This window comes from Gorilla gorilla, chromosome 1 (genome assembly GCF_029281585.2).
Source record: "Gorilla gorilla gorilla isolate KB3781 chromosome 1, NHGRI_mGorGor1-v2.1_pri, whole genome shotgun sequence".
NCBI classification, from domain to species: Eukaryota; Metazoa; Chordata; class Mammalia; order Primates; family Hominidae; genus Gorilla; species Gorilla gorilla.
This window is the reverse complement of record NC_073224.2, coordinates 10359213-10384216: the sequence shown is the minus strand read 5'-3', so window position 1 is coordinate 10384216 and position 25004 is coordinate 10359213. Positions and strand designations below refer to the sequence as shown.

Below are 25004 nucleotides of genomic sequence, written 5' to 3'. Positions count from 1 at the left end.
GTACTTTTAGCAGGCTAGGCTCGAGGGGTCTTCTGGCAAAGACGTTTTTCCTGTACATTCATAAACGCTGCCTGGGTTACTTTTAAATTATTACTCCGTTAGCCCTTCTCTTAGAAGAAACAAACTAGACTTAACTTACTTTGCCTCATTCATGTTTGCAGTAACAAGATGTATTTGTTTTGTGAGTTTCTTCTGTCTTTTGGAGGGATGTGGAGTTTGGTGGATATTTGTTACTCTCACCTTTTTTTTCAGTCCAAAGAGGCCATGTGGAGAAACAGCAGAGGTGGAGGCATCACTGCTAACCCACATACCCTGTCCTCTAGACATGGGGCGAGGCAACAAGGGGTGAGGGAGAAGGTGTTAAATGCACCTAGCAATTCCATACATTATCTTATTTAATTGCCACATTCCACGTGGCATTTTACGGATAGGTGGCAGAGGCAAACTTCTGTATAAACAGGTGGGTCTACACGGTGGGTCAGGGAGGATGTGCCTGAAATTTCAGCACCAGCGATTGAGTCTTTTAGGAAAAAGTGCCATTGCATGTCATAGAACCAGAAGTGTGTACACTGCTGGTACAAATCATCATCATCATCGTCATCATCATCATCATCATCATCATTGACTCTCGCAGTTCACAAAGCACCTTCATATCTCATGGAACATCGTCATCATCATCATCGTCATTATCATTGACTCTCACAGTTCACAAAGCACCTTCATATCTCATGGAACCTTCACAACCATCCTGTAGGTTACTGGTTCCCCTGTTAGACGTGAGCATGCTGAAGCTAGAGGATGAATTTTAGTAACATTCTTAACTATTATTGGTCTAACATGGGGAATATATTGTGATTTTTCTCTATAAGAAAGGTAATGTCTTTTTTATTTACTTTTCATACCTAGTACTGTAGAACATCTGTTTTTTAAAAAACACTCTGACCAATACAGAAAGAAGTCAAGTGGATTTTCCCAACACGACTTTGCTTTAAGTGAAGAAATGCAATGACTTTGTAGTCTTTTCAAACATGTCTGATATAATATATGGAATCTTTCTTGAATTCATTTCAGTATAATTGAGTTTTCTCCTGGAGAAAATAGGTCCCGATTGCACCATTTTTTCTGCATTTCTGCATCAACTCTGTGAAATACAGTTTTTTTTTTTGGTTTGTTTGTTTTTTTTTGGGACAGAATCTTGCTCTGGAGTGTAGTGGTGCGATCTTGGTTCACTGCACCCTCCATCTCCTGGGTTCAAGAGATCCTCCTGCCTCAGCCTCCCGAGTAGCTGGGACTACAGGGGCACACCACCATGTCCAGCTAATTTTTGTATTTTTAGTAGAGATGGGGTTTCGCCGTGTTGGCCAGGATGGTCTCGATCTCCTGACCTCGTGATCCGCCCACCTTAGCCTCCCAAAGTGCTGGGATTACAGGCGTGAAATACAGTTCTGAATTCTGAATATCTGCTCTGCTTGATGACAGTGATTCAAACTTGATCAGACTTCTGCTTGATGATAGTGATTCAAAGTCTTTGGCTAAAAATATGTCATATACACTTAGAATATATGTTAGTTATAATGTTTGCCAGAGCCGCTTTGATAGTGCACCACACAAGAGTGGCTTAAACAATAGAAATTTATTGTCTCACAGTTCTAAAGGCTGAAAGTTTAAGATCAAGGTATCAGCATGATTAAACATCTACCGTATTCTTCTTGTTCTTTTTTATGACATTGGAATATACCATATTTGAAAAATGCATTTAAGAAAAACTAATGGAATCCAAATAAAGTTTGGAATTTAGTGACTAATAATGTATTAATATTGATTCATTAGTTATGACAAGTGTACCATAATAATGTAAGAGTTAACAATAGAGGAATTGTATCACAAATGAAATTACAAATTATGTTACAAAGCAAAAGTAATCAAAACAGTGTGGTACTGGCACAAAAACAGTCATATAGACTATTGGAACAGAATAGAAAGCCTATAAGTGAAGCCATGCATAAATGGCCAGCTAATCCTCAGCAAGAGTGCCAAGAATACACGATAGGGAAAGGATAGTGTCTTCAATAAATGATGATGGGAAAACTGTTATTTACATGGAGAAGAATGAAATTGGATCCTTATCTCACACCATACACAGAAATCAACTCAAGCTGGATTAAAGATTTAAATGTGAGACTTGGAGCCGTAAAACTAGAAGAAAACATAGGGAAAATGCTCTTTGACATTGGTCTGGGCAATGATTTTTTGGATATGATACCAAAAGCACAGGCAACAAAAGCAAAAATAAACAAGTGGCACTATATCAAACTAAAAAGTTTCTGCATGCAAAAGAAACAAGGAGCAACCTATGGAATGGGAGAAAATGTTGCAAACCATATATTTGACAAGGGATTAATATTCCAATACATATAAGGAACTCAGACAACTCAATTGCAAAAACAAAAACGACCTAATTAAAAAAAAACGGAAAAAAAGGACCTGACATTTTTTCAAAGATGATGTACAGATGTCCAACAGGTATATGAACATCATTGTTCATCAAGGAAATGCAAACCAAAACCACAATGGGATGTCACCTCACACCTATTGTAATGGCTACTATCAAAAAGACAAAAGTGTTGGTGAGGGTGTGGAGAAAAAGAAACCTGTTGGTGGGAATGTAAATTGGCACAGCCACTACGGAAAACAGTACGGAGTTTCTCAAGAAACTAAAAATAGAATTACCATATCATCCAACAATCCCACTTATGGGTATAAGTCCCAAAAGAAATAAAATCAGAATCTCTAAGATCTATCTGTATTGCCATGTTTATTGCAGCGTTGTTCACAGTAGCTAAGATATGGAAACAACGTGTCTATAAACAAATGAGTGGATAAACAAAAGGTGTGTGTATATATACACACACACACGTATGTAATGGAATATTATTCAGCCTTAAAAAAGGAGGTCCTGCTATTTGCAACAACATGGATGGACTTGGAGGACATTATGCTAAGTGAAATAAGCCAGACACAGAAAGACAAATACTGCATGATCTCTGTTACATTTTCAAAAGTCAAACTCATGGAAACAGAGTAGATGGGTAGTTAACCGGGGGTGGGGGTAGAGGAAATGGGAAAATGTTGGTCAAAGGGTACAAACTTTTAGTGATAAGAAAAACAATGTCTGATGTACAGCGTGGTAACTATGGTTAATAATTATTCTATACTTGAAATTTACTAAGAGAGTAGATCTCAAGTATTCTCACCACACATACAAAAAAGGTAACTAGTGAGTCGGTGGATATGTTAATTAGCCTGTGTGGTAATCGTTCCACAAGGTATATGTATATCAAAACATCGTGTGGCACACCTTAAATATATGCAATTTTTATTTGTCCATCATACCTCAGTAAGACTGGAAAAAAAAATAGAGGAAACTGAGTGAGAGAGGTATATGGGAACTCTGTATTATATTTGGAACTTTTCTGTATATCTAAAACTATTCTAAAATCAAAAGGTTATTCAAATGTAAAATCCTTTTATAATATAAAATAGTGTCTATATTAAACATTCCATGAATGCTGTACTTAGAATTATTGTATAATTTTATTGTTTTTAATGCCATTGCTTATACATGTTTTTGTACTCAAGAACAAATTGGATACGGCCTCTAGAGGACAGTGTTGGGTCATAGAAAGATTTTACAATTTCTGCCCAAGTTGAAGATGGTCATAACCATTTTTCTTCTTCTTTTCTAACCACAAGTCCTGTTTATTCGTTGTCCCTCTGTAAAAACAACAATAACAAAGAACACTTATGACCCCTCTGCTATTCTGACTAGTTGGCTGTTTTGTTTTAACTTATTTTCGTATAATTTTGGTTCCACAAACATCTATTAGGCAAGAAAGATCTGCAGAGTTGGCACCATAATGTTCACATTCCTGAGGGTTTGTGAAAGTTGTGAGGGAACCTGGGGAAGCGATATGAGGCGTATATTGTGTGTCATTTGTGAGTTCTTCCACGATGGAGACGGAATTATAGAGTTGAACTTCCTTTGGAAAAACAAACAACGGTTCGTAGCTTGATCAGGGTGCATGTAAGCTAAAGAGGGGTTTTGATCGTTTAAAGGTTGAGACTGCCTGCTCTACAGTGGTTTGTTGGTGGTGGGAGGAAAGGAAAAAAACCATTGCTCTTGCTTCTGGAGCAAATTTCTGGAGTAATCAGAATAGCAACTCAACATTTTAATTTTAAAATTCCTCCTCTGGAGATAACCTCGTGAGATTGCCATTGTATTTGCCCGGGGCTCCTGAGGTGGGGAGTTGCAGAGTGCTGCTCAAGTGCATCAGAGCCATATGAACATTCATCTGCAAAATGCTCGCCTTGGACTTAGAGGCAGCTGAAGACAATTGTTCATGAACGGATGGGCTCAGAAATTCTGAAACACACAATTCTGTCATTGAATGCACTGAATTTTCTGCTGAGAGTGGAGTCTGAGGGTTCTACCATGCTAGGTGTGAATCTAGTATAAACATTAAAAAATAGGAGTCATTTGGATGACGGTGTGTTCCACTTAGCAGCAACCTATAGTTTTTCGTTTGTTTTTGCTCAAAGAATAAATCTGTCCAAAGCTCATCTGCTCAATTGGGATCTTTGAGCCTTTTAATAGGAGTCTTGAGAGGGAGTGGAAAATGTACAGCTCCTTATAGATAGCCCGACATGAAAGTTAAGGTCAATGGTGTTTTGTTCAGCCACTCCATCCAAGTCGAACCCACGGGCAGGGATCTGTTTTGTTCTCATTTAATAGTGCTAAGTGACAAACATTCTCTTTCTCAGGTATAACCTTCTAATTTAGTGGTGGTGTGACAAAGTTCTATTTACCATATAGGTACTTACTATGTATTATGATGATTTAAGATGTAGTTGGTCCTTGAGATCGTGATTGGTCCCCTCAGCTGGTCCCTCATTCAGGATTCCTTATCTCAGGGAAAAGCATCACCTTATCCCAGTGGTATAAGTCAGAATCTTGGGAGTCATCATTGAATCCTCTGTTTTTTCCATCCTTACTCATAATGAATGCAGGACCAGGTCCTACCAATTTCACTTCTTAAATATTTTTTGAAGCCATCCATTTCTCTCTCCATGGCCGCCACTCCAATCTAAGCCCTTGTCATATCTGCTTAGACTACTGAAAAAGCTGCCTCACCCTCAACCAGTGTGCTCTTCCAAAACATGCATCTATGAGACCGTCACTGATTTCCCATTGTTCTTAGGCTAGCAACCTTATCACTGTCATGGACAAGAAGGCCCTGCCGTCGGGCCCCTGTCTCTCTTTCTAGCCTCATCTTGAAGCCTTCTCCCTGCTCCTTGTACTCCAGCCTCCTAGCCTCCAATGTGTCAGCAGAGAGTCTTAGCGTATTCAGTTTCCTCTAGGTGACTGTCTCTCCCCTGCTGTCTCTGTCTCATTACCTTCTACTCATACTTTCTAAATCAGCTGGAGTGTTATTTCCTCATGGATGACTTCCCTGGTCTCCTGGTCTAAGAAGTGTTCTTTATTTTTTTATTTTTTATTTTTATTTTATTTTATTATTTTATTTATTTATTATTTTTTTATTTATCTATCTATATATATTTTTTTGAGATGGAGTCTCGCTCTGTTGCCCAGGCTGGAATGCAGTGGCCCAATCTCGGCTCACTGCAAGCTCTGCCTCCTGGGTTCACGCGATTCTCCTGCCTCAGCCTCCTGAGTAGCTGGGACTACAGGAGCCCACCACCATGCCTGGCTAATTTTTTGTAGTTTTAGTAGAGACAGGGTTTCACTGTGTTAGCCAGGATGGTCTCGATCTGCTGACCTCGTGATCCACTCACCTCGGCCTCCCGAAGTGCTGGGATTACGGGCGTGAGCCATCGCACCCGGCAATTTTTTTATTTTTTATTTTTTTATTGAGATGGAGTCTCACTCTGTTGCCCATACTGGAGTACAGTGGTGCGATCTCGGCTCACTGCAACCTCCATCTCCCGGGTTCAAGTGGTTCTCCTGCTTCAGCCTCCCGTGTAGCTCGGATTACAGGTGTGCGCCACGATGCCCATATAATTTTTGTATTTTTAGTAGAGACGGGGTTTCACCATGTTGGCCAAGCTGATCTCGAACTCCTGACCTCAAGTAATCTGCCTGCCTTGGCCTCCTCAAGTGCTGGGATTACAGGCGTGAGCCACCACGCCCGGCCGACTGTTCTTTATTGGCCGTTCTTACAGACCCATGCTCCTTCCCCTCACTGTACTTACATCAATTCACAGTGTCTTTGGTTGCTGTTTCTTGATTAATGTCTGTCTCCCTTATCAGAGTATCAGCTGTGTTCCAGTTGAATGATGAAGATAAATCTTAAAAAAATAAAATAAAGGACCATCTCTGTGAGCAGGGGTCACGCCCAAGTGTGCTCACCATCCAGAGTCTCTAGCACTTGGCACAGTGCTTGGAAAAACTAGTTGCTGAATACATTTGTTGAATGACTAAATGGCTATTTACTTATTGAATGTTTAGGTAGAGGAAGAAGAACCCACTGGATACATTCGATTCGAAAAATTTCTTCCGGTGATGACAGAAATACTACTAGAAAGAAAGTAAGTAAGTAAATGCAATTGTTAAGGCAAAGTAATGGTCAGAATTATGAACCCATTCATTTCAGGACGCTTGGCTTTTTCACTTTGTGTATTATACTCAACCAGTGTATCCTAAGGTGGCCTCCCTCTAAACTTTCAAGCTACTTCTGAACTGGCAGTTGGTACGTGCTTAGAAATGTCAACCACATTAGTGTTATCCTAAGCAAAGCATAATTAGAGGGTAAATAAGCTATAAAGATCATAAATCAACATTCTTAATATCTTCTGTTTTGAATTATCAATGATAAATAAGAATCCTAATATTTTTCTAGCAAAAATATAGCATTAGCTTACCATAGTTGGTTCATCATAGAAGTCTTGTGCCCAGATAAAGATGTCCAAAAAGCTAATAGATAACCTCAAACATGTCAGTGATTTTGCACTAAATATTTCCTGTGGGGCTGAGGTATTTTCAACTTTCATATCCAGAAATCCAAAAAGATTTCAATGAGGCAAGTATTATCATCCCAGTATGTTAGCAGCTTTTATTTTATTTTATTTTATTTCTGAGATGGAGTTTCGCTCTTGTCACCCAGGCTGGAATGCAGTGGCACCATCTTGGCTCACTGCAACCTCCACCTCCTGGGTTCAAGCGATTCTCCTGCCTCAGCCTCCCGAGTAGCTGGGATTACAGGCGCGTGCATGCCACCATGCCTGGCTAATTTTTGTATTTTTAGTAGAGACAGAGTTTCACTATGTCAGGAGTTTGGCCAGGCTGGTCTCGAACTCCTGACCTCAGATGATCTGCCCACCTCAGCCTCCCAAAGTGCTGGGATTACAGGCATGAGCCACCATACCCAGCCCTATTTTGTTTTATGTGGTCATTTATTACAGGGATCCCCAACCACCAGGCCAGGTACTGGTGCCAGTCCCTGGCCTGTTAGGACCCCTGGGCCACAGAGCAGGAGGTGAGCAGCAAGAGAGTGAGCATTACTGCCCGAACTCCGCCTCCTGTCAGAGAAGCATTGGCATTAGATTATCATAGGAATGCGAACCCTATTGTGAACTGTGCGTGTTAGGGATCTAGGTTGCATGCTCCTTATGAGAATCTAATGCCTGATGATCTGAGGTGGAGCAGTTTCATCCCCAAACCATCCCTCCCCTACCCTGGTCTGTGGAAGAATTGTCTTCCATGAAACTGGTCCCTGGTGCCAAAAGGGTTGGAGACTGCTGATTTATTATGTAAAGACTGTGGTAAATACCATGGCATTTATTAATTTTATTGCATAATTATAGATACAGACCAATTCCAGAAGATGTCCTTCTTCGAGCTTTTGAGGTATGTAAACTCCAGCTTATATGCATATACATATATATAAATACATTTATTTACATACACACATATATGAAAAATTTATTGTGTAGAACTTATTCACCAAATGAAAAATATAATATCTATCTTTTCTTTTCCCCTAGGTTTTAGATTCAGCTAAACATGGGTTTCTTACTAAGGAAGAGCTGATCAAGTATATGACTGAAGAAGGTAAGTGTGATTTATTACTTATCACAATGACTTATGTGAGGAATTAATAATTTGTTAACAGTTATGCGAAAGTTACAGGGGATACTTTAAAATCAGTCATTCTGGTGAAAGTTATTTACTGTTCCTGCTATTTTGGCTTGGGGATGGTTTCTGCTCTGTGGGGGTTAAGAGGACAAAGAGTAGGGAAAGGGGAGATGGGTTGTTGTCTCGTAGAATTTTGTGAAGCATGGTGATTACTTCTATAATTTCAGGCATTGCATTCAGAGCATTTCCAGAATAAAAGATCTGCCATCTGGAAAACATGAACTATCGATCACTGTAAATGAAGGCCCCTTCCTAGATTGAAGATTTGAATAAAGAATATAAAAACTCCCCCCGCCGGTGCCCCGGCTTTTTTTTTTTGAGACGGAGTCTTGCTCTGTCACCCAGGCTGGAGTGCAGTGGCGCGATCTTAGCTCACTGCAACCTCCGCCTCCTGGGTTCAAGTGATTCTCCTGCCTCAGCCTCCCTAGTAGCTGGGATTACAGGCACAGGCCACCGCGCCCAGCTAATTTTTTGTATTTTTAGTAGAGATGGGTTTCACCATGTTGGCCAGGCTGGTCTCGAACTTCTGACCTCAGGTGATCCACCCATCTTGGCTTCCCACAGTGCTGGTAAAAATTCCCTTTTAAAGAGCTTTTCTGTCAGTGAAGTTACAGATAATGTAGCCTCAATTGAATACTGAGGTCATTTTTAACACTAAAAATGTCCTTTTTTAATGTTAATTGAAGCATATATATTTGTTTTGAACATGGCCCATCATACATATATGCATACACACACATAAAACCTGCACACTTATATATATGCCAACAAATTTCCTTTAGGAATTCTCTCTGCTAGGCTGATGTGTAAATTTGTTTACGCTGAAGGTCAGTAGCCTGATGGACAGTCTCCTGAAACCATCCTCATATTGGTCCCCTTGCCTTCTCCCATACAGAGCTAGAGCTCTCTGGTTCACAGACTGAGTCCTGAATGACTCAGAGTTGCTAATCACTTGAGGCAGAATGAAAAGCGCAAGTGATTTTGAGTAGGGAAGACTAAGACTGCATCTACACGCACAACTGGTTTGACCATTCCAGCTTGATCCACCTTTAGGTGGAATACAGGGAGTGAGGGTCAGAATGGCACGGCCGTCACAGCTGCCACCCAAGAACTCTGATGCCATTGTTAAAATTACCTTAGGGATTAATTTTGATGGGGATGTTATGACTTTGAAAGCATCAGCTTCTTAATCCTGAGGATTCGTTTAAAGAAAGTAAATCCTACGTTATATATTAGGCAACATGAATTTAGTCAAAATGGCCAAAACAGTTAGATTTTCCTACTGTTGTGTGCCTACTATATGTTTAATATTTAGTAAGTGTAGTAAGGTATAATGATACTTAAATCTACTTCCTCTCTCAAGGATATTACACTCTTACTGGGGAAATAAAAGTAACGTAAAATAATTCACAATACAAGACAATACAAAGCTAAATATCAGAAGATCAACCAGGGCCGGCCCAGCCTGGAAAACTTGGTCTGGGAAGACTTAAAGAGAAAATAGGTTTTTTGAGATGGTGGAATGTATATGGTTAAATTGTTGAGGGCAAAGGTAAACTCTTGTGCATTATAATTCTGTCACACATGGTAGTTATCAACAAATGTTTGTTGAACGAATGAGTGAATGAGTAGATGATGAAGACCAGGTGAAGGGGCTAATGAGAGGGAGACATTATCGATGTGTAAAACAGTCTGAACAAAAATGGGGAGGTAGGAATGAACATGCTATTTCAGAGAGAAAATAAGCCTAGCTGGCCCAGAGGGCAATGTTGGCAAAGAGCAGGAAATTAACTTCAGTAGACTTACTGGGACTAAGTTGTGGAGTCCCAGGCTCAGGAGTTTGGAATGCATCCTGTGGGCAATGGAGAAGTATTATAGGCTTCTGAGCAGATGACTCACATGGTGTATGAGTGATTCTGAGAAGGTTTTTCTGGTGCTGGTCGGTTTGTTAGATGCATAAGAAAGAGGTTGGACTAGGGAGGCCAGTTAGAAGGTTATTTCAGCATTTTGAGGGCACCCAAATAAGGGCCTGACCTGGCAGTGGGAATGGCAATGGGAAGAAGGGACTGGTACAGTAGGACTGTCTGCGGCAGGATCCATGGGTCATGATGAGTAACAGAGTGTAGGCGACAAAGGTGAGAGCTGAATCCAAAGTACCACCAAGGCTTTGCCCTCGATGGCGAGTATGATGGTAATGAGACTGACTCAAACAGAAAGGTCAGAACAGACCGCAGTGTATACAGAGACAGTGCGACCATGTGGTTTACTTGGAGGTGCTGTGTGATAATTTCAAAAATGGTATGTTTACAGAGAGTTCATGGTACTTAAAGATCAACTATTGAGTATCTCAGCGGACTAAGCATAGGACAGGTATGGGCAAATAAGAATACATATGTTTTCAATTATTCACTCAGCAAGTATTATTACAAACCTTCCACATATATGAACCAATATGTTTGGAAGTAATATGTAAGATGTAAATCTATACAAATCTAAGTTACGATTTAATATAACAGACCCATCAGCTAAGTGTAATAGCAGTTGACTAGTTTGGTAAAATAGGAGCTTAAGAATTGCTGCTTTGAGAGTCTCGGAATTCTACAAATTGTTTTTAAGTACATTTATGCTATATAACAATATGGATTCAAGCTACTTGCACACTCATCCTAATATCCACAAAGTATCAAACACACTAGTTTGAGAATATGCATTCCTACACCCCAGGATGTCATATGATAAACAAAATAAATCACATTGAATCAAGTTCCTACAAGATAGAAGTCCCTAAGTGTCCAGGAATGTGTATTGCATCAGACAGTGTTTAGCAGCCGGGAAGATCTCAGAATAATTTTTTAAACAAACACTTGCATGTTGCTGCTTATATGCCAGGTACTGTTCTAAGTCCTATTCAAATCATAACACGTTTCATTCTCATGACAACCCTATGTGATAGTTGGTATCATTATCACCTCCATTTTATAGACAGGTAAACTAAGGTGTGGAGCTGTTAAGTGACTTGCTCAAGATCTTAGAGCTAGTAGGAGGCAGCCAGCATGTGAATCCAAACTTGTGCTTTAACCATTTGGTTATTTTCCTTCCATCTTTAATCAAATACTGGGGCTTCAAGTTAATCCTCTGGTAATTTCAAAAGTTTTAATCTAAATAAATAACCTTGTTCATGATGTCTGTATGTCTTCCTACTGTTTTGCCTGAAATGACGTGTTCTAGAGGTTGCTTGATATATGACATCTGCAGGCTAAAAGAAGTCCAGAATCTACCACGGTGTACAATAGCCTTGTCTTTGAACCTCTGGACTGTCGTGATGTCCTGGCTGTACGGCTCCAGGGAGTGTAACTAGTGGCATTGTGGGAGCTTGTGGGGCTCCATGGCTATTAAGCTGGCTAGTGGAAAGAGAAAGAAAAAAATCAGATGATCCTAAATGATAAATTTTCCTTTTTGTCTCTCTGAGGTGAGCCTTTTTCTCAAGAGGAAATGGAAGAAATGTTGTCTGCTGCAATTGATCCAGAATCAAATTCAATTAATTACAAGGACTATATAACAATGATGGTGATAGATGAAAATTAAATGTTCTAAAGATAATTTCTGATTGAAAGAACAATTTTAGAAATTGCTTGTTCTTGTTAATTTCACATCTTAGCTTAGGATTCCTATATGTGATATTTAATACCTTGTGACATAACTATTTTAAGACACTTTGTTTTTAAAGATGATCGTAACACTTTAAACCAAATTTAGTATGTCTAGCCTTACAGAATGATAAATTACTATTTATTTAAAAACTATTCTTAAAACATTTTAACATTAGAGTGGATTGTTGTTTATTTTCTACAATAAAACTCAGGTTACCTTCGAATTAATTAAGCTGACAAAATGAAAATGACTTAATTACCCAAGGTTTGGCATCTAGAGATCTTAAGAGGGGGCAGAATGAACCACTCGAAAACGAGTAGCAATGTAATGAAGACTTCTTTTTTAAACAATAACAAACGCTTCATCAATCTTAGTGTGGAAGGAGATTTATCAAAATAAATATTACTAATTGATTTTTTATGAGTGCCAATTACAAATATCATATGGGATGATAATAACTTAGTGTAAACATTTATATTTGCTGATCCAGCGTGTCACCATTTATGGAGTAGCTAAAGGAGTTGAGATCATTGGAACTAGAGAAAAGAAGGCTGAGTGGAAGTTGATAGTGTAAGGTAGTGGCAATTCTCCCTTTGTCTTTAGAATTCTCACCCACTCGGCATATCTGTCATGGGAGCATTGTCCTGAATACTGAGTAAGAATACTGAGAAATGTTATGGTGTGCAAATGTACAGCTCCTGAAAGAGCAGAATGAAGCACAAGCAGTCACAGTGGAAAAATATATGGCATGGCCACTGCCTCCTCCTTGCAATTCTCTCCGATCTTGGCATCTTATATGGCAACTATATGGCAACTTACAAGCAAAGGGGAAGATAAAGTAAAGGGAAGTGAACAATTTTCCAAACTTAGATATTCTTTTGTAACAAGACACACACACACACACACACACACACACACACATGGCTCTCTATTTAAAGATAGCTTTACCACTATATGTGTGTATCTACATAGATGTAAACATTTAGAGTTGCTGTGAGCCTTCCTCAGGCATGTAGTCTTGCCCCCAAAAGAGGCGGCTGCTACCCAAGAGACTGTCGCTGTTCATTCATTCATGAAACACTGAAGGAGTACCATGAGATGATGTGCTGGGAACCGGAGTCCCTAACGAATCCAGGTCACAGTTTAGTGAGGGAAGCCTGCAAGGCAGTCAGCAGCCACATTTCAGATAGGGGCACGTTCAGGGTACCGTGCAAGTGCCGAAGAGAGGCAGCTACTCAGCCTTGCAGGGAGAGAGCTTTCTGGAAGATGAAAGGTGCTAGTGAGCGGAGAAGGCTTCCCAGGACAGGAAGCTCCTGACTTTAAAACGAGTAGTTTAGTAAGTGGGCGGCGGGGCACAGGGCATTTCAGCAGGTGAGCAGCAAGTCCAGACACCCTAGAGGTGTCATGAGACATGGAACCACCTGGGAATTGAAAGCAGCTCAGTATACTTGGAATGTGGGAGATTTGGGAGTCATGATGAGAGGTGAAATTGGAGCGGTAAACAGGAGCGGTATCATTAAGAATATCGGGTTAGGTGCTGAGTTAAGGTTTCAGTGTGAGAGTTTGGACTTTATTCTGAAGATCACAGAGAAAGATCATTTGTAAGCAGCATGGAAAATAGATTTGATAGGTCAAGACTAGAAGTGAGACCAGTTTGTAGGCTATTTGGTTGGTGGGAGGGGATAGACTGGGAAAAGTCAAGCATGAATCCCAGGTTTCTGGCTCGGACGATGGGTAAAAGTGCCATTCATTCAGATAAGAAGTCCAAGGAGCAAGTGGGGCATTTGGTAAGCAAAATGATGAGGTTGGGTGCAGACACCTTGGGACACCCAAAGGGTGACATTCAATAATCAATCGGATATAGGAGGGAGATCTGGCTGGAGACCTGGATTTTGGAGCTGTCAGCATGTAAGTAGTATTAATGCCTTGAAAGTAAAAGAGAAGACAGTCTAGAACAAAACCACGGGGGATATCAGCATTTACAGGAAGGCAGAGGAAGAAGAGCCCACAAAAGAGACTGGGAAGGAGAAGCCTGAGAAGAGGGAAAGCTGGAAAGAAGCATCTTGGATGCCAAGATCAGAGAGAATTGCAAGGAGGAGGCAGTGGCCATGCCAGATGTAGTGGAGAGGAGAGGGAAGTTAAAGACGGAAAAAACGTCCATTGGTGTTAGCAATGGAGAGTTCATTGAGGGCCTCTCCCACAGCAGATGTGGGGAAGCAACAGGGTATGGAGTTGAGTGGATGGAGGAAGGAATGGATGTGAGAAGGTTGCAGCCTGGAGGACAAGTTATTCGGCAGTGAAGAGAAGGAAACGGACAACAGGCTCGGGGAGTGATTTTTGGAAGATGGGTGGATGTAGCAAGTTCATTTCTAGTCCAAGGGCTGAGAGCCCGCAGAGAAGGTGAAGGGAGGGGCCAGCTTCCAGAACAATAAAGAGATTTAGGAACAATGAACCAACGCTTGTGGTCCCTACCTCATGGCCTCTACTGCCTTTTGGAGAGGAAGGTAGTAGGTTATAGAGTTTCAAGAGAATGGTGTAATTTTGGAATATCTCTTGTGGGAAATGGGAGAAAGAGTTGAGAAAGAGCCCATGTAAGGATTTTCAAGAAACCCTGGAAGATTTTGTGCTCAGGAGCAAAAAAGAAAAGAAAAAGGTAGATTCTTGTACCAGAGTTAAGGTTTTGTCATGTGGGTGAGGTGGAAGGAATCAAAGGCTGAGGAATCTGGGAGAAAGCAGTTTCAATGGTGTCCGTGGGACTAACGCATTAGGGAAAGACCCAGGTAGGAGGAGTGGGTGACAGATGGGAGGAGTGGGTGACAGATGGGAGGGGGTTAGAGGGCTCAGGGCCCTGAAAGGGCAAGTGGCTGGTGTTGGTAGCAAGGGGTGGTCTTTCCTGCCTGAGTGATAATTCCTGAGTGATAATATGTTTCCCTTGAAATTTCGCTTCTCTGTGTTCTTAGAGTGTTTCTTTTCTTCTCCTGTGTTATTATGTGAATAAATAGTAAGAGTGGCTGACGTTTGTTGACTGTTCTCTGTGTTGCAGGCACTGTCCTAAGTGCTTGACGTACATGACATTTCATCCTCACATCCACCCATCGGTGCAGGTGCTATTAAGTTATCCCCATTTTAGAAAGGTGACAATCAAGAAGTTACACAGCAGTAAGTGGCTGTATCAGCTTTTTCTAGGTTATATTGTGATAACAAAACTCCCACGTGTCAGAGGTTTGCAAGAATGAAGCTTATTTCTGTTTACATTTTTTTTTTTTTGGTCAGCTGGGGTCATCCTGGACTCTGGCCTACGTGTCTTTGTCCTACTCATGGCCTACAGAAGTAGGATGACCGTCTGTCCTGCTTTGCCCGTGGTAGTTTCAGGCTATACCTGTCCCAGTGTAATTATTAATAGGTCTCCTTTGTACTCTTAGAAATGTTCCAGTTTAGATGATTAATATGTGGTCATCCCATTCAAAAAATAGTGAGTAAAAACGATGGTGAGGAATCATCACTTCTGGAAGGCTTCCTGACAGATAATTCCAGCAGTGGTAAGAATGGAAGGCATTTCTTCCTTCTCTAGTTTCCCAAGATCATTTTTTTCCCCAGGATAACCTAAGATTTTCCCAAGGTAAAATCCAAATAGAGACCTGATGTGCCACTGGCTTGGCCGTGCATGCTAGAATCACCAGCCAGAGATGAGGATGAGCCACGTGCCTTCAGGACAGGGCGGAGACGGAGGAGGAAAGGAGTGTGGTGACCCTCAGAACATCAGCAGACAGGCTGTTGATGATAGGAACACATTGCAGCGGGGAAGGAGGATGGCTGAGATATGAAATACCCTTCAAGGTGGACGCATACCCAGGGGCATGTCATTCGGTGGCAGGGGCCAGCACGGACATGCAGCACTGAGGCGTGTCCTAGCGCCTAATGCGTCGACCCAGGCACGGACTTGTTTGGAGCATACAGGACAGCTCTGAGTTAAGTCCTGTAAGCCATTAAAGAAGTACAGTCTGGTGAATGAACCCTAATCTCTTGATGATCAAGTGATGACATCATATTCTGTCTCCAAGGAGACACCCTCGTGCACAGAAGGCAGCAGAGGAAGGTTGCGTCGAGACTGCGTACCTCCCCAGCCCCACCTTTGAGGATTCTTTCAAAAGTTCGGACTGATGTTCAACTTCACATCTTGTCTCAAGGCAATCCTCTCTGTTTAGTCTCATAGAGTTGGCTTTGTGGAATGTAATTCATTTTTATCTTTAGCACAGATTTGTCTGTTTCTTTTAAGGCCACTAGAAAGCACAACATAGACTCCCCACAGAAATCTCATTTTATCTCCTAAGTTGCAGAATAAACGTACCTTGTTTGCAAAGGGAACATTTTTCTTTACACTCAAATCACTTCAATGTGTATTTTGCCTCTTCAGCTCACTGACCTCGCCCGCAGCATCTGATGTAAGTCACCATATGCCGTTTCCCGACTAGGAGAGTGCTTGGCCTCTTGTGCAGGAAGTTTGCTTACCCTCATGAGTCCTGGCTTCTGCAGAGCCTGCCATACCCCACAGCTTGGCCGGGCCCTGTGGAAAGCCATCTCTATTCTCACACTGCTGGGGAAGGTGCATGACTCAGGGCCCGACACACAGGCCTGAGAGTCTGGCGATCTTGCGCTCTGATCCCAGCTTCATGTGTGACTCACTCTGGATCAGGCGCTTCACCTCCTGTGCACCTCTGTCTGTAAAATAGAGAGCCCAGCTCTAGTCCTTCTCCCTCCTGAGAAGCAGTGCAGAGATTTCATCCCCTTTGCAGTCACCCAGTGTCTAAATACCAAATGCCCAAGAGACAAAAAAGAGTCCAAGATAGCAGGCTAGTTGGGATTATGACTGTTCGTTAAGGGCAGGAATATTTTCTGTGGGATGGAATGTGTTTAGATCTTTCTCTCCTAGCTTCCTGTCTTCCTTCCTTTCGCTTTTCTAAATCCTTCCATATAAGAAAGTACCCTGTTTATACAGGCAGTTCCTTGAAGGTCAGTGTTACTACCTTACCCTCCTGGGCTGCTTAAATAAACGGAGAGCCTCATGGGTGCCAGGCATGGTGGCTGCCTCCTAGGCCTGCCTATTTCTGAAAGCGTGGTTGCCAATCATCTGCTTCAGGAGCATCTGGAAGGAGGGTGTTAGAAATGGGAGGTGTGCCCCATTCCAGACCCCTGAAACAGAATCTCTGGAGGTAGGGTCCAGGAAACTTATATTTTTAATATTCTCAGGGGATCCTTATGCATGCTTGTGTGTAAAAAGCACTACCTGGGGCTCTGATATTGAATGAAAGTGTGGGATTTGGAGTTAGGCTCTGCTGCTTACTGATTACGTAATTGGCCCAGACATTTAATATTGCTGAGCTTCCCCGGAGGTCGAGGCTGCAGTGAACCATGATTGTACCACTGCACTCAGCCTGGGTGACAGAGAGAGACCTTGTCTCAAAAAAATAAAAAAATATTGCTGAGCTTCTGCATCTTAATTTGTAAAGTGGAAAAAACACTTTTCGGGGCTGGTGTGAAGATTAAATGAAATAATAAAAGTGAAAATGTTTAAAAAGCTGTAAGCTATGACACAAATTATTATTTACAGAAAGCCAGCTAGGCAGAGAGGGAGAGAGAAAAAGAGAGAGGGAGGGGCAGGGATGGAGATCTGCTGCCTGGGTGTGGACAGGGAGGTGGGGAAGTAGGTAAATAATAGAAAACTAATTGGAGAGAACATGCGCATACCTGGGCTGCTGGTGGGGAAATAGCCGAGGTTTGCTGTCATGGTGCTATTAATTATAAGGCGTTAAGTTTATTTCTAGAATGTGAAAATAGGAGGCCTTAAGAGGTTTCTTTTTTTCTTCTTTCAAAAATGTGCTATCAGTCATGGTACTTTTAGAGCAGCAGGAATTATTTACCTAATCTAGTGGAGAAAACACTCTTAATCATTTGAAGAAACTGTTATTTTTCTTAAAAAAGAAAGATCAGGCCAAGCACAGTGGCTCATGCCTGTAATCCCAGCACTTTGGGAGGCTGAGGTGAGCGGTTCACTTAAGGTCAGGAGTATGAGATCAGCCCAGGCAACATGGTGAAACCCCGTCTCCACAAAAGTACAAAAATTAGCCAGGCGTGGTGGTGCACTTATAATCCCAGCTACTCGGGAGGCTGAGGCAGGAGAATTGCTTGAACCCGGGAGACAGAGGTTGCAGTGAGCCGAGATTGTGCCACTGCACTCCAGCCTGGGCAACAGAGCAAGACTCCATCTCACAAAAAAAAAAAAAAGAAAGAAAGAAAGAAAGAAAAAGAAAAGAAAAGAAAAATCACAAGTTGAAAAATTGAGGCCAAACCTAGTTCTGTGGAGAAGGAGATAAGATAAAATAGCACACTATGAAAATGGGGCCATGGTTTTATATGTGTGGCAGGTCAAAATGCCAAATATATCTTGCTGGCTCCTGCATTAAGTTTTCAGCTATTAGTAAGAAATCTCAAAAGAGGCTTCTAAGCATTTATCACCAAACTTAGGAAATGTACTGAAGTATAGGTGAGTATTGCATGACTTTAAACATAGCTTTTAAGCATGTCAAGATGTGTTTCCGTGCTCTGAATGCCTAGTTTTAAACTGTCTTGCTGGCTGGTAACCATTCCTGGTTACTAACTCAAGGCATGATCCGCACTTAGGCAAAGCTCATTGTTAATGAGAATAGAGGTAAGTCTATTTTCCAACTAGTCTTGATAATGTTTAAGTTTTCTTAGTTCTTCTTTATCAAATCCGATTAGCGTGTCTTTGTTCTTACACAACATGATGAAGAGCTCATCCTGGTGGAATTGTCGGCCTCACCGTTCTCGGAAAACCCCCCTGTGCTTAGGTGTTGGGATATCTTCAATTCGAGGTTACTTTTTAGGAACTTTTTAAGCCTCTTATCAGTTTTTGAGGGCTGGTGTCATTAAAACCAAATAACATCTGCAAATCCTTCACTCAGTTGGCCACCTGTACGGTTAGTGATTGCACGGAAATAAGCAAGGTGGAATGAGTACACGAGCGAAGGCTCCCCGAGCTGCCTTCAGGACGGCCGCCTGCCTTCCTGATACGTGCGTTCCTGGTACATGCATTTCTGCTGTATGGACCCCGGGAAGACGTCAATGAGATTTAACTCTAACACAGAACATAAATATAAAGTAAAACAAATCCTGGTTTTCTTCCTGCACCCTGAGGAGTTATCTTGCGTTCCCTGCAGGGGCACCTCACTGTGAGATGGCTACGTTAGAGAATCTTCTCAGGAAAGGCTCTTTTGGAAAAACAATGTAAAGTGTAAAATACTCTAAAAATTACTAGAGTGGCTCCCAAGCAATAAAGAGAAATTGGAAAATGCCAGTAAACAAAAAAAGAAGAGGAAAACCCCTTAATTCCACAGAAGTTAACCACCATTACTAATGCTTTGCTTCATCTCTTCTGAAAGCTTTTTCCAAGGATGTGTCTCTCTATAGAACTTCTTTAAAATATCACTGTGGAACCTATCAGTTAGGGTCCTTGACCATAAGGACAGAAAGCAGGACTCACTGGAAGGCACCTGGGCTGAGGAAAGAGTGCTCACAGAGCCTACTGGAGACTGGGGCACCAGGCTCAGGCCAACAGGAGCCAAGGGGGCATCTGAGGGCAAGGAAGCATGGTGCAAGAGGATAGCAAACATCACACAACCGGAACAGCCCGTGCAGGGCCGCTGCTGCAGGGGATGGCTTTGCACTGGCTCAGGTTCAAGGCCTGCAAGACACAGCCCACTGAGCTGAGCTCAGTCTGGCCTGGGAAGGTAAGGAAGGACCTTGCTTCTAGGCAGCCATGTGGAAGGCAGGAATCCTCCAACCACCAGCTACACCCCGCTGGAGGGAGAAATACTCTGGTGAGAAATCAAGGTACTATTGGGGAAGAGAAATAAATAAATAATAAACACGCCAATACTACAGGATCAGACCATATATGCTATTATGTAATCTGCTATTTTAAATGAATACATAAGGAACAATCTTTCCATGATAGTGTGTACTCACCTAAAATATAACTTTGAGTGACTGGATAGTATCTTATTGTTTGGAGATACCTTAATTAATTAATTAATTTAGAGACAGGTCTCGCTGTGTCACCCCGGCTGGAGTGCAGAGGCACGATCATAGCTCACTCCAGCCTCGAACTCCTGGCCTCAAGCAATCCTCCCACCTTGGCCTCCCAAAGAACCGGGATTAGAGCCACCACACCTGGCCTATTTAATTAGTTCTTCATACTTCTTAATTTAAATAATTTTCAGTTTTCACTATTATAATAAATTATGACCAACATCCTAGTAGTTAAATCTTAATTGTTCACTTAGAATACATTCTGAAAAGCAGAACTGTTGGGTCACCTTTAAAGTGATGGGGACCTATTTTTAAGTCTTTTGCTAATGTGTTTTCAATCTGTCCTGCAGAAAGATTGTTCCCATATTCTAAACCCTCCTCAGCATATTTTTGCTTTTTATTTTGCAATTAGATAGGGAAAAATAGTATCTCACTGATCTTTTAAAAATTTGCATTCCATTGATAACTGGAGCTTTCTAAAGGCCCACAGCCATGTACTGAAAGATTCAATTGGATTAGCTCCAGGAAGCACAAAATTGGAGCCTCACAGATTGTTTCTTCAGATAGAAACAACAAACCCCTCAGCTGCTATGAAATGGAGCCCACAAAGCACAACATGACAGACAGAATCTGAATTCCAGAGACACAGTTTCTTTCAGAACAAATATTATTTGCAGGAGGCAATTAGAATGAGCCACTATTGAACAGTAGACTTAGCAGGAAATGTCACAAATATTCAAGCAACAAAATAAGAACTGGGGAAATAAGCCTGCAAAAGAAGTGAAGAATGTCCAACACAGGCAGGACGAGGGGCCAACTGGCCGTCCGCGCTCACACCAAAATGCCAGCTTCTTAGGCTGTGACAGTGTTTCCTAATGCAATTCATTTGCTCATTCAGTCAGCATTCATTGAATTCCCACCATGTGCCAGACACTGTGCTGGGCACCAGAGATGCCAAAATGAGTATGAGACATAGCCCTTGTCCTTGAGAGATTTCAGCCTCATGGGAGAGACAGGAAGACCAATAATGACACTGAGCAAGAGTTGTTCAGCAATGTTAGCAAAGTGCATTGGGGTCAATGACAGCAGCTGGCTCTGCCTGTGGGACTCACAGAGGACTTCATAGAGGAAGTGGCAGGATGAACTGCAAATGTTTTATGTGCTCACATTGGCAATTCTGCTGCCAATACTGGGGGGTGAGAATGTTCTAGAACGAGATGGCTTGAGGCTAATGCTGAAGTAGCTTTTTAATAGCATGGCTTAGGGAAAAGAGTGCTGAATTCCAGCTGTGCCAGGTATAGGATATGTGACCTGGGGAAAGTCACGTGATGTGTCTGTCCTCTGTTGCCCATCTGTAAGTGACAGAAATCATAGCTACCTTGTAGGATTACTCTGAGCATGATGGGCTGTCTGCACACAGGGCTTAGCAAGTGGTATCTATCATTACAAAGTGTTCAGTAAATATCTGCTGAATGAATGAATATAAATATTTTCTCCATATAGTAAATATCTTCAATTATATAACGAGGTTGGCTACAGGTATTTATAGGATGTCCGGGAGTAGGGAAGTCCATTTTCCTAAACTTGTGACCTCAGGGACTTCATGGAAAGGGTGTACATGTCATTTTAACTTCATTCATTCAATAAAATATTTAATTAGTGATATTCTATGCTAGAAACAGTTCTAGTAAACTGGTCGGGTGTGGTAGCTCACGCCTGTAATCCTAGCACTTTGGGAGGCCAAGGCGGGTGGATCACTTGAGGTCAGGAGTTCGAGACCAGCTTGGGCAACATAGCAAAACCCCATCTCTACTAAAAATGCAAAAATTAGCTGGGCATGGTGGCAGGCACCTGTAGTCCCAGCTACTTGGAAGGCTGAGGCAGGAGAATTGCTTCAACCCAGGAGGCAGAGGCTGCAGTGAGCTGAGATTGTGCCACTGTACTCCAGCCTGGGAGACAAAGCAAGATTCCATCTCAAAAAAAAAAAAAGAAAAAAGAAAAGAAAAGAAAAGAAACAGCGCTAGCAAACAAAACAAAGTCCCTGTCCTTAAGGAACTTGAATTCTGGCTGTGAGGTTGACAGTAGGAGGCAGATAATACATCAATAAACATATGTCATGTCGGGATTAACACTATGAAGAAAAATGAAGCAGGATAAGGGGTGAGAGTGATGGGGTACTGTCCTATCTAGAATGACATGGAAGTCCCCTCTAAGGAGGGGATCTTGAGCAGTGGCCTGAAGGAAATGAAGGGACATGGGGAAAGGGCATTCCTTGTAGAGGAACATCAAGCACCACGTGTTTGGCAGCCAACAGGATCAGCAAGGTGCACCCCAGGCCTTGGTAGCCTGAGTGAAGAGAGAGAAGCAGATGAGGACCGAGAGGTGGGCAGGACCCCGAGCATGAAGGGCCTTGTGGGCCAGGAAAGGATTTGGAGCTAAATGTGGAGAGAAGAAGAGATGCCATTGAATGGTGCTGAGCCAGTTAGGGGACACTACAAGGGAGATGGCATCTCAGGCTGGGGAGATAATGGTGGATAGTGAAAGGCGGTTGGATTTGGGATCTGTTTGGAAGGTAGAAGCAACAGGATTTCCCAGTGGATGGGATGGAAGTAGAGAAAAAGACACCAAGAATGATCACAAGGTTTAGGTCTCAGCAACTACATACTATTCGTTAAGGTTTAGGGGGAAGATCGAGAGTGTGGTTTGAGACGTGTTCCCACTGAGAAGCCAACCATCCAGGCTGTCTATATGAGCTCCGGAGAGCCTGGGGTTGGAGTGGTCAGTGCACAGAAGATGTTTAAAACCGTGGGGCCGGATGGGATCCCCTAAAGAGGGAGGGTGAGTAGGGAAGAGAAGGGCTCCGAGGGCTGAACCTGGGGGCAACCCAAAGTTAGAGATAGGGAAGGAGAAAGATCAGCAAAAGAAACAAGGCAAACATAGTATCAGGGCAATCCCAGGTCCTATTCCGTCCCCCATCCTGTGTCCCCAGGGCCTCCATCACCCAGTTGTTTCTCTTCAGTGTCCTTCAGAGTCCCTGAGGCAAGCTGGGCTCACATAGACTAGAAAATACTGCATGTATTTTGTGTGCAACCCAGTGGTAGTGCTGCGTTTTTCAGTTGCTTGTGAGATCTACGAATATCCCTTCTCATCACAGTCCGAGTGAACTGTCCTGATGCTGTGGTTTCTCAGTGTCTCTGAAATTCTGGTGACCTTCAGTCCTGAGGACCATTCTTCTCTGAGTAGGGAGGCCGGGGGTTAAGGCCGGGCCTGACTGCCATTGTTCTGACTGCAGAACCGAACGGAGTTCGATCCAGCGGAGCCCGTGTGGCGGCTGTCGAAAATAAGCCCTTCACAAAAATGGTGTGCTTAAAGGTAACTGCAGAGGCACTGGGGTTCTTAATTTTAAACTATCAGGAAAGAATGAACGGGCAATATGTGATTCTCAGGGGTGAAATGCAACCATCACACCCTTGTCCCAGAAACACCGTTTCATTTTTTCTAAATCAAGTATGACTCCAGTCCCTTACTGACCAGTCATAATAAGAGGAGGCCTGGGGGTTTATGTGGTGCCTCTGAAACCTAACAATACGGACCAAGAACATGACAATTGTTGAACACCAAAACTGGCTCCGTCACCTACATCATCGCCTGAGCAGCCCTGTCCCCTCCCCAGTCCACTGCTCCCGAAACTGGAATGACCCTTGTGAGGAAACCAGTGAGAAGCTTGAGCAGTTCTCTCAAGGGGGGGCTTTTTCAACAGATTGTTAAAGGGACTATATTGACATGATGTTTGACAAAAGCCCATAGTGAGACTAGAGGAGAGAAAGCTGAGTGACAGCAAGACCCTAGGACAAGGGAAGTTCTTCCCTCCAGTTTGCCCGCCAACCAACAGCACAGCCACCAGCCCTGCCCACCCTTCTGATGCTGGGACACAGCCCCGCCCTGCCCCGACACCAGGCCACAGGCCACAGGCCCTGTCAACAGCCTTCCCATTCCCGGCCCAGAGACCCTACCTGCTCTCTCCAGACAGTTCAGCTGTTTGTTCATGCAAAGCCTTTCTGAAAACAAAGGCCTATTAATTCTGCCCCGTTTGCAAGTGAAGCCCCAGTTCTGTGGGACTCAAAGCACACGCTGATCGCTTGAGGGGGTGGTGAGAAGAGGATGTGAGGAAGGATGACTTATTTTTTTCTCTTTTAACAGCAGAAAGAAAAAACAAAAAATAGTAACTCCATAAATCATCCTGCCAGGCAGAGAGGAATCTCCCATTTTTAAGCTACAATACACACGTTTTTGTAAAATGTTTTACTATAGTTAGTAGACAATGGTACAGTGTATCTCCATGTAACATCACCCTCCCCGCCGGCCATCAACTCGAGGCCAATCCTGTTCCCATCTCCAGAGGTCACCTCCCTCATAATTTTGAAGCAAATGTAAGGCATTATTTTATTTTATTCATAATTTTTTTCAGTAGGTATATTTAAAAGATACTTAAAAATAAAGGCTCTTAAAAATTACCTATAATACTATAATGGTCCCTTTAAAATAATAATGGTTTGGCCGGGCACGGTGGCTCACGCCTGTAATCCCAGCACTTTGGGAGGCCGAGGCGGGTGGATCACCTGAGGTCAGGAGTTCGAGACCAGCCTGACCAATATGGTGAAACCCAGTCTCTACTAAAAATACAAAAATTAGCTGGGCATAGCGGCATGTGCCTGTGGTCCCAGCTACTCGGGACGCTGAGACAGGAGAATTGCTTGAACCCCGGAGGTGGAGGTTGCAGTGAGCCAAGATCATGCCACTGCACTCCAGCCTGGGCGACAGAGTGAGACTCCATCTCAAAAGTAGTAGTAGTAGTAATAATAATAATAATAATAATAATAATAATAATAATAATTGTTTAATGTTATCATATATCCAGTGTCGAAAAGATCAGTCTTCCCGTAAATGAATAAATGACCTTAAAAAAATACTATACAGAGGCGTGGCACAGTGGCTCATGCCTGTAATCTCAGCACTTTGAGAGGCTGAGGCTGGT

General features: G+C 42.4%; 1 protein-coding gene across 6 annotated transcripts in view; it reads left to right on the top strand.

The window, feature by feature from the left end:
* The window catches only part of EFCAB2 (EF-hand calcium binding domain 2), a 158784-nt gene that overhangs the window by 109123 nt on the left and 24657 nt on the right, over positions 1–25004 (top strand). For 3 of the 6 annotated variants that reach the window (XM_055373937.2, XM_055373939.2, XM_055373957.2), the window contains 4 exons: positions 6527–6606; positions 7882–7924; positions 8062–8128; positions 11682–12281. In XM_055373937.2, coding sequence (XP_055229912.2) covers positions 6527–6606; positions 7882–7924; positions 8062–8128; positions 11682–11797 — 306 coding nt within the window. In that variant the 3' untranslated portion in view covers positions 11798–12281. Of the gene's footprint in view, positions 1–6526; positions 6607–7881; positions 7925–8061; positions 8129–11681; positions 12282–25004 lie in introns of those variants that run through there. The other 3 variants (XM_055373945.2, XM_055373940.2, XM_055373947.2) reach the window with 1 other exon arrangement.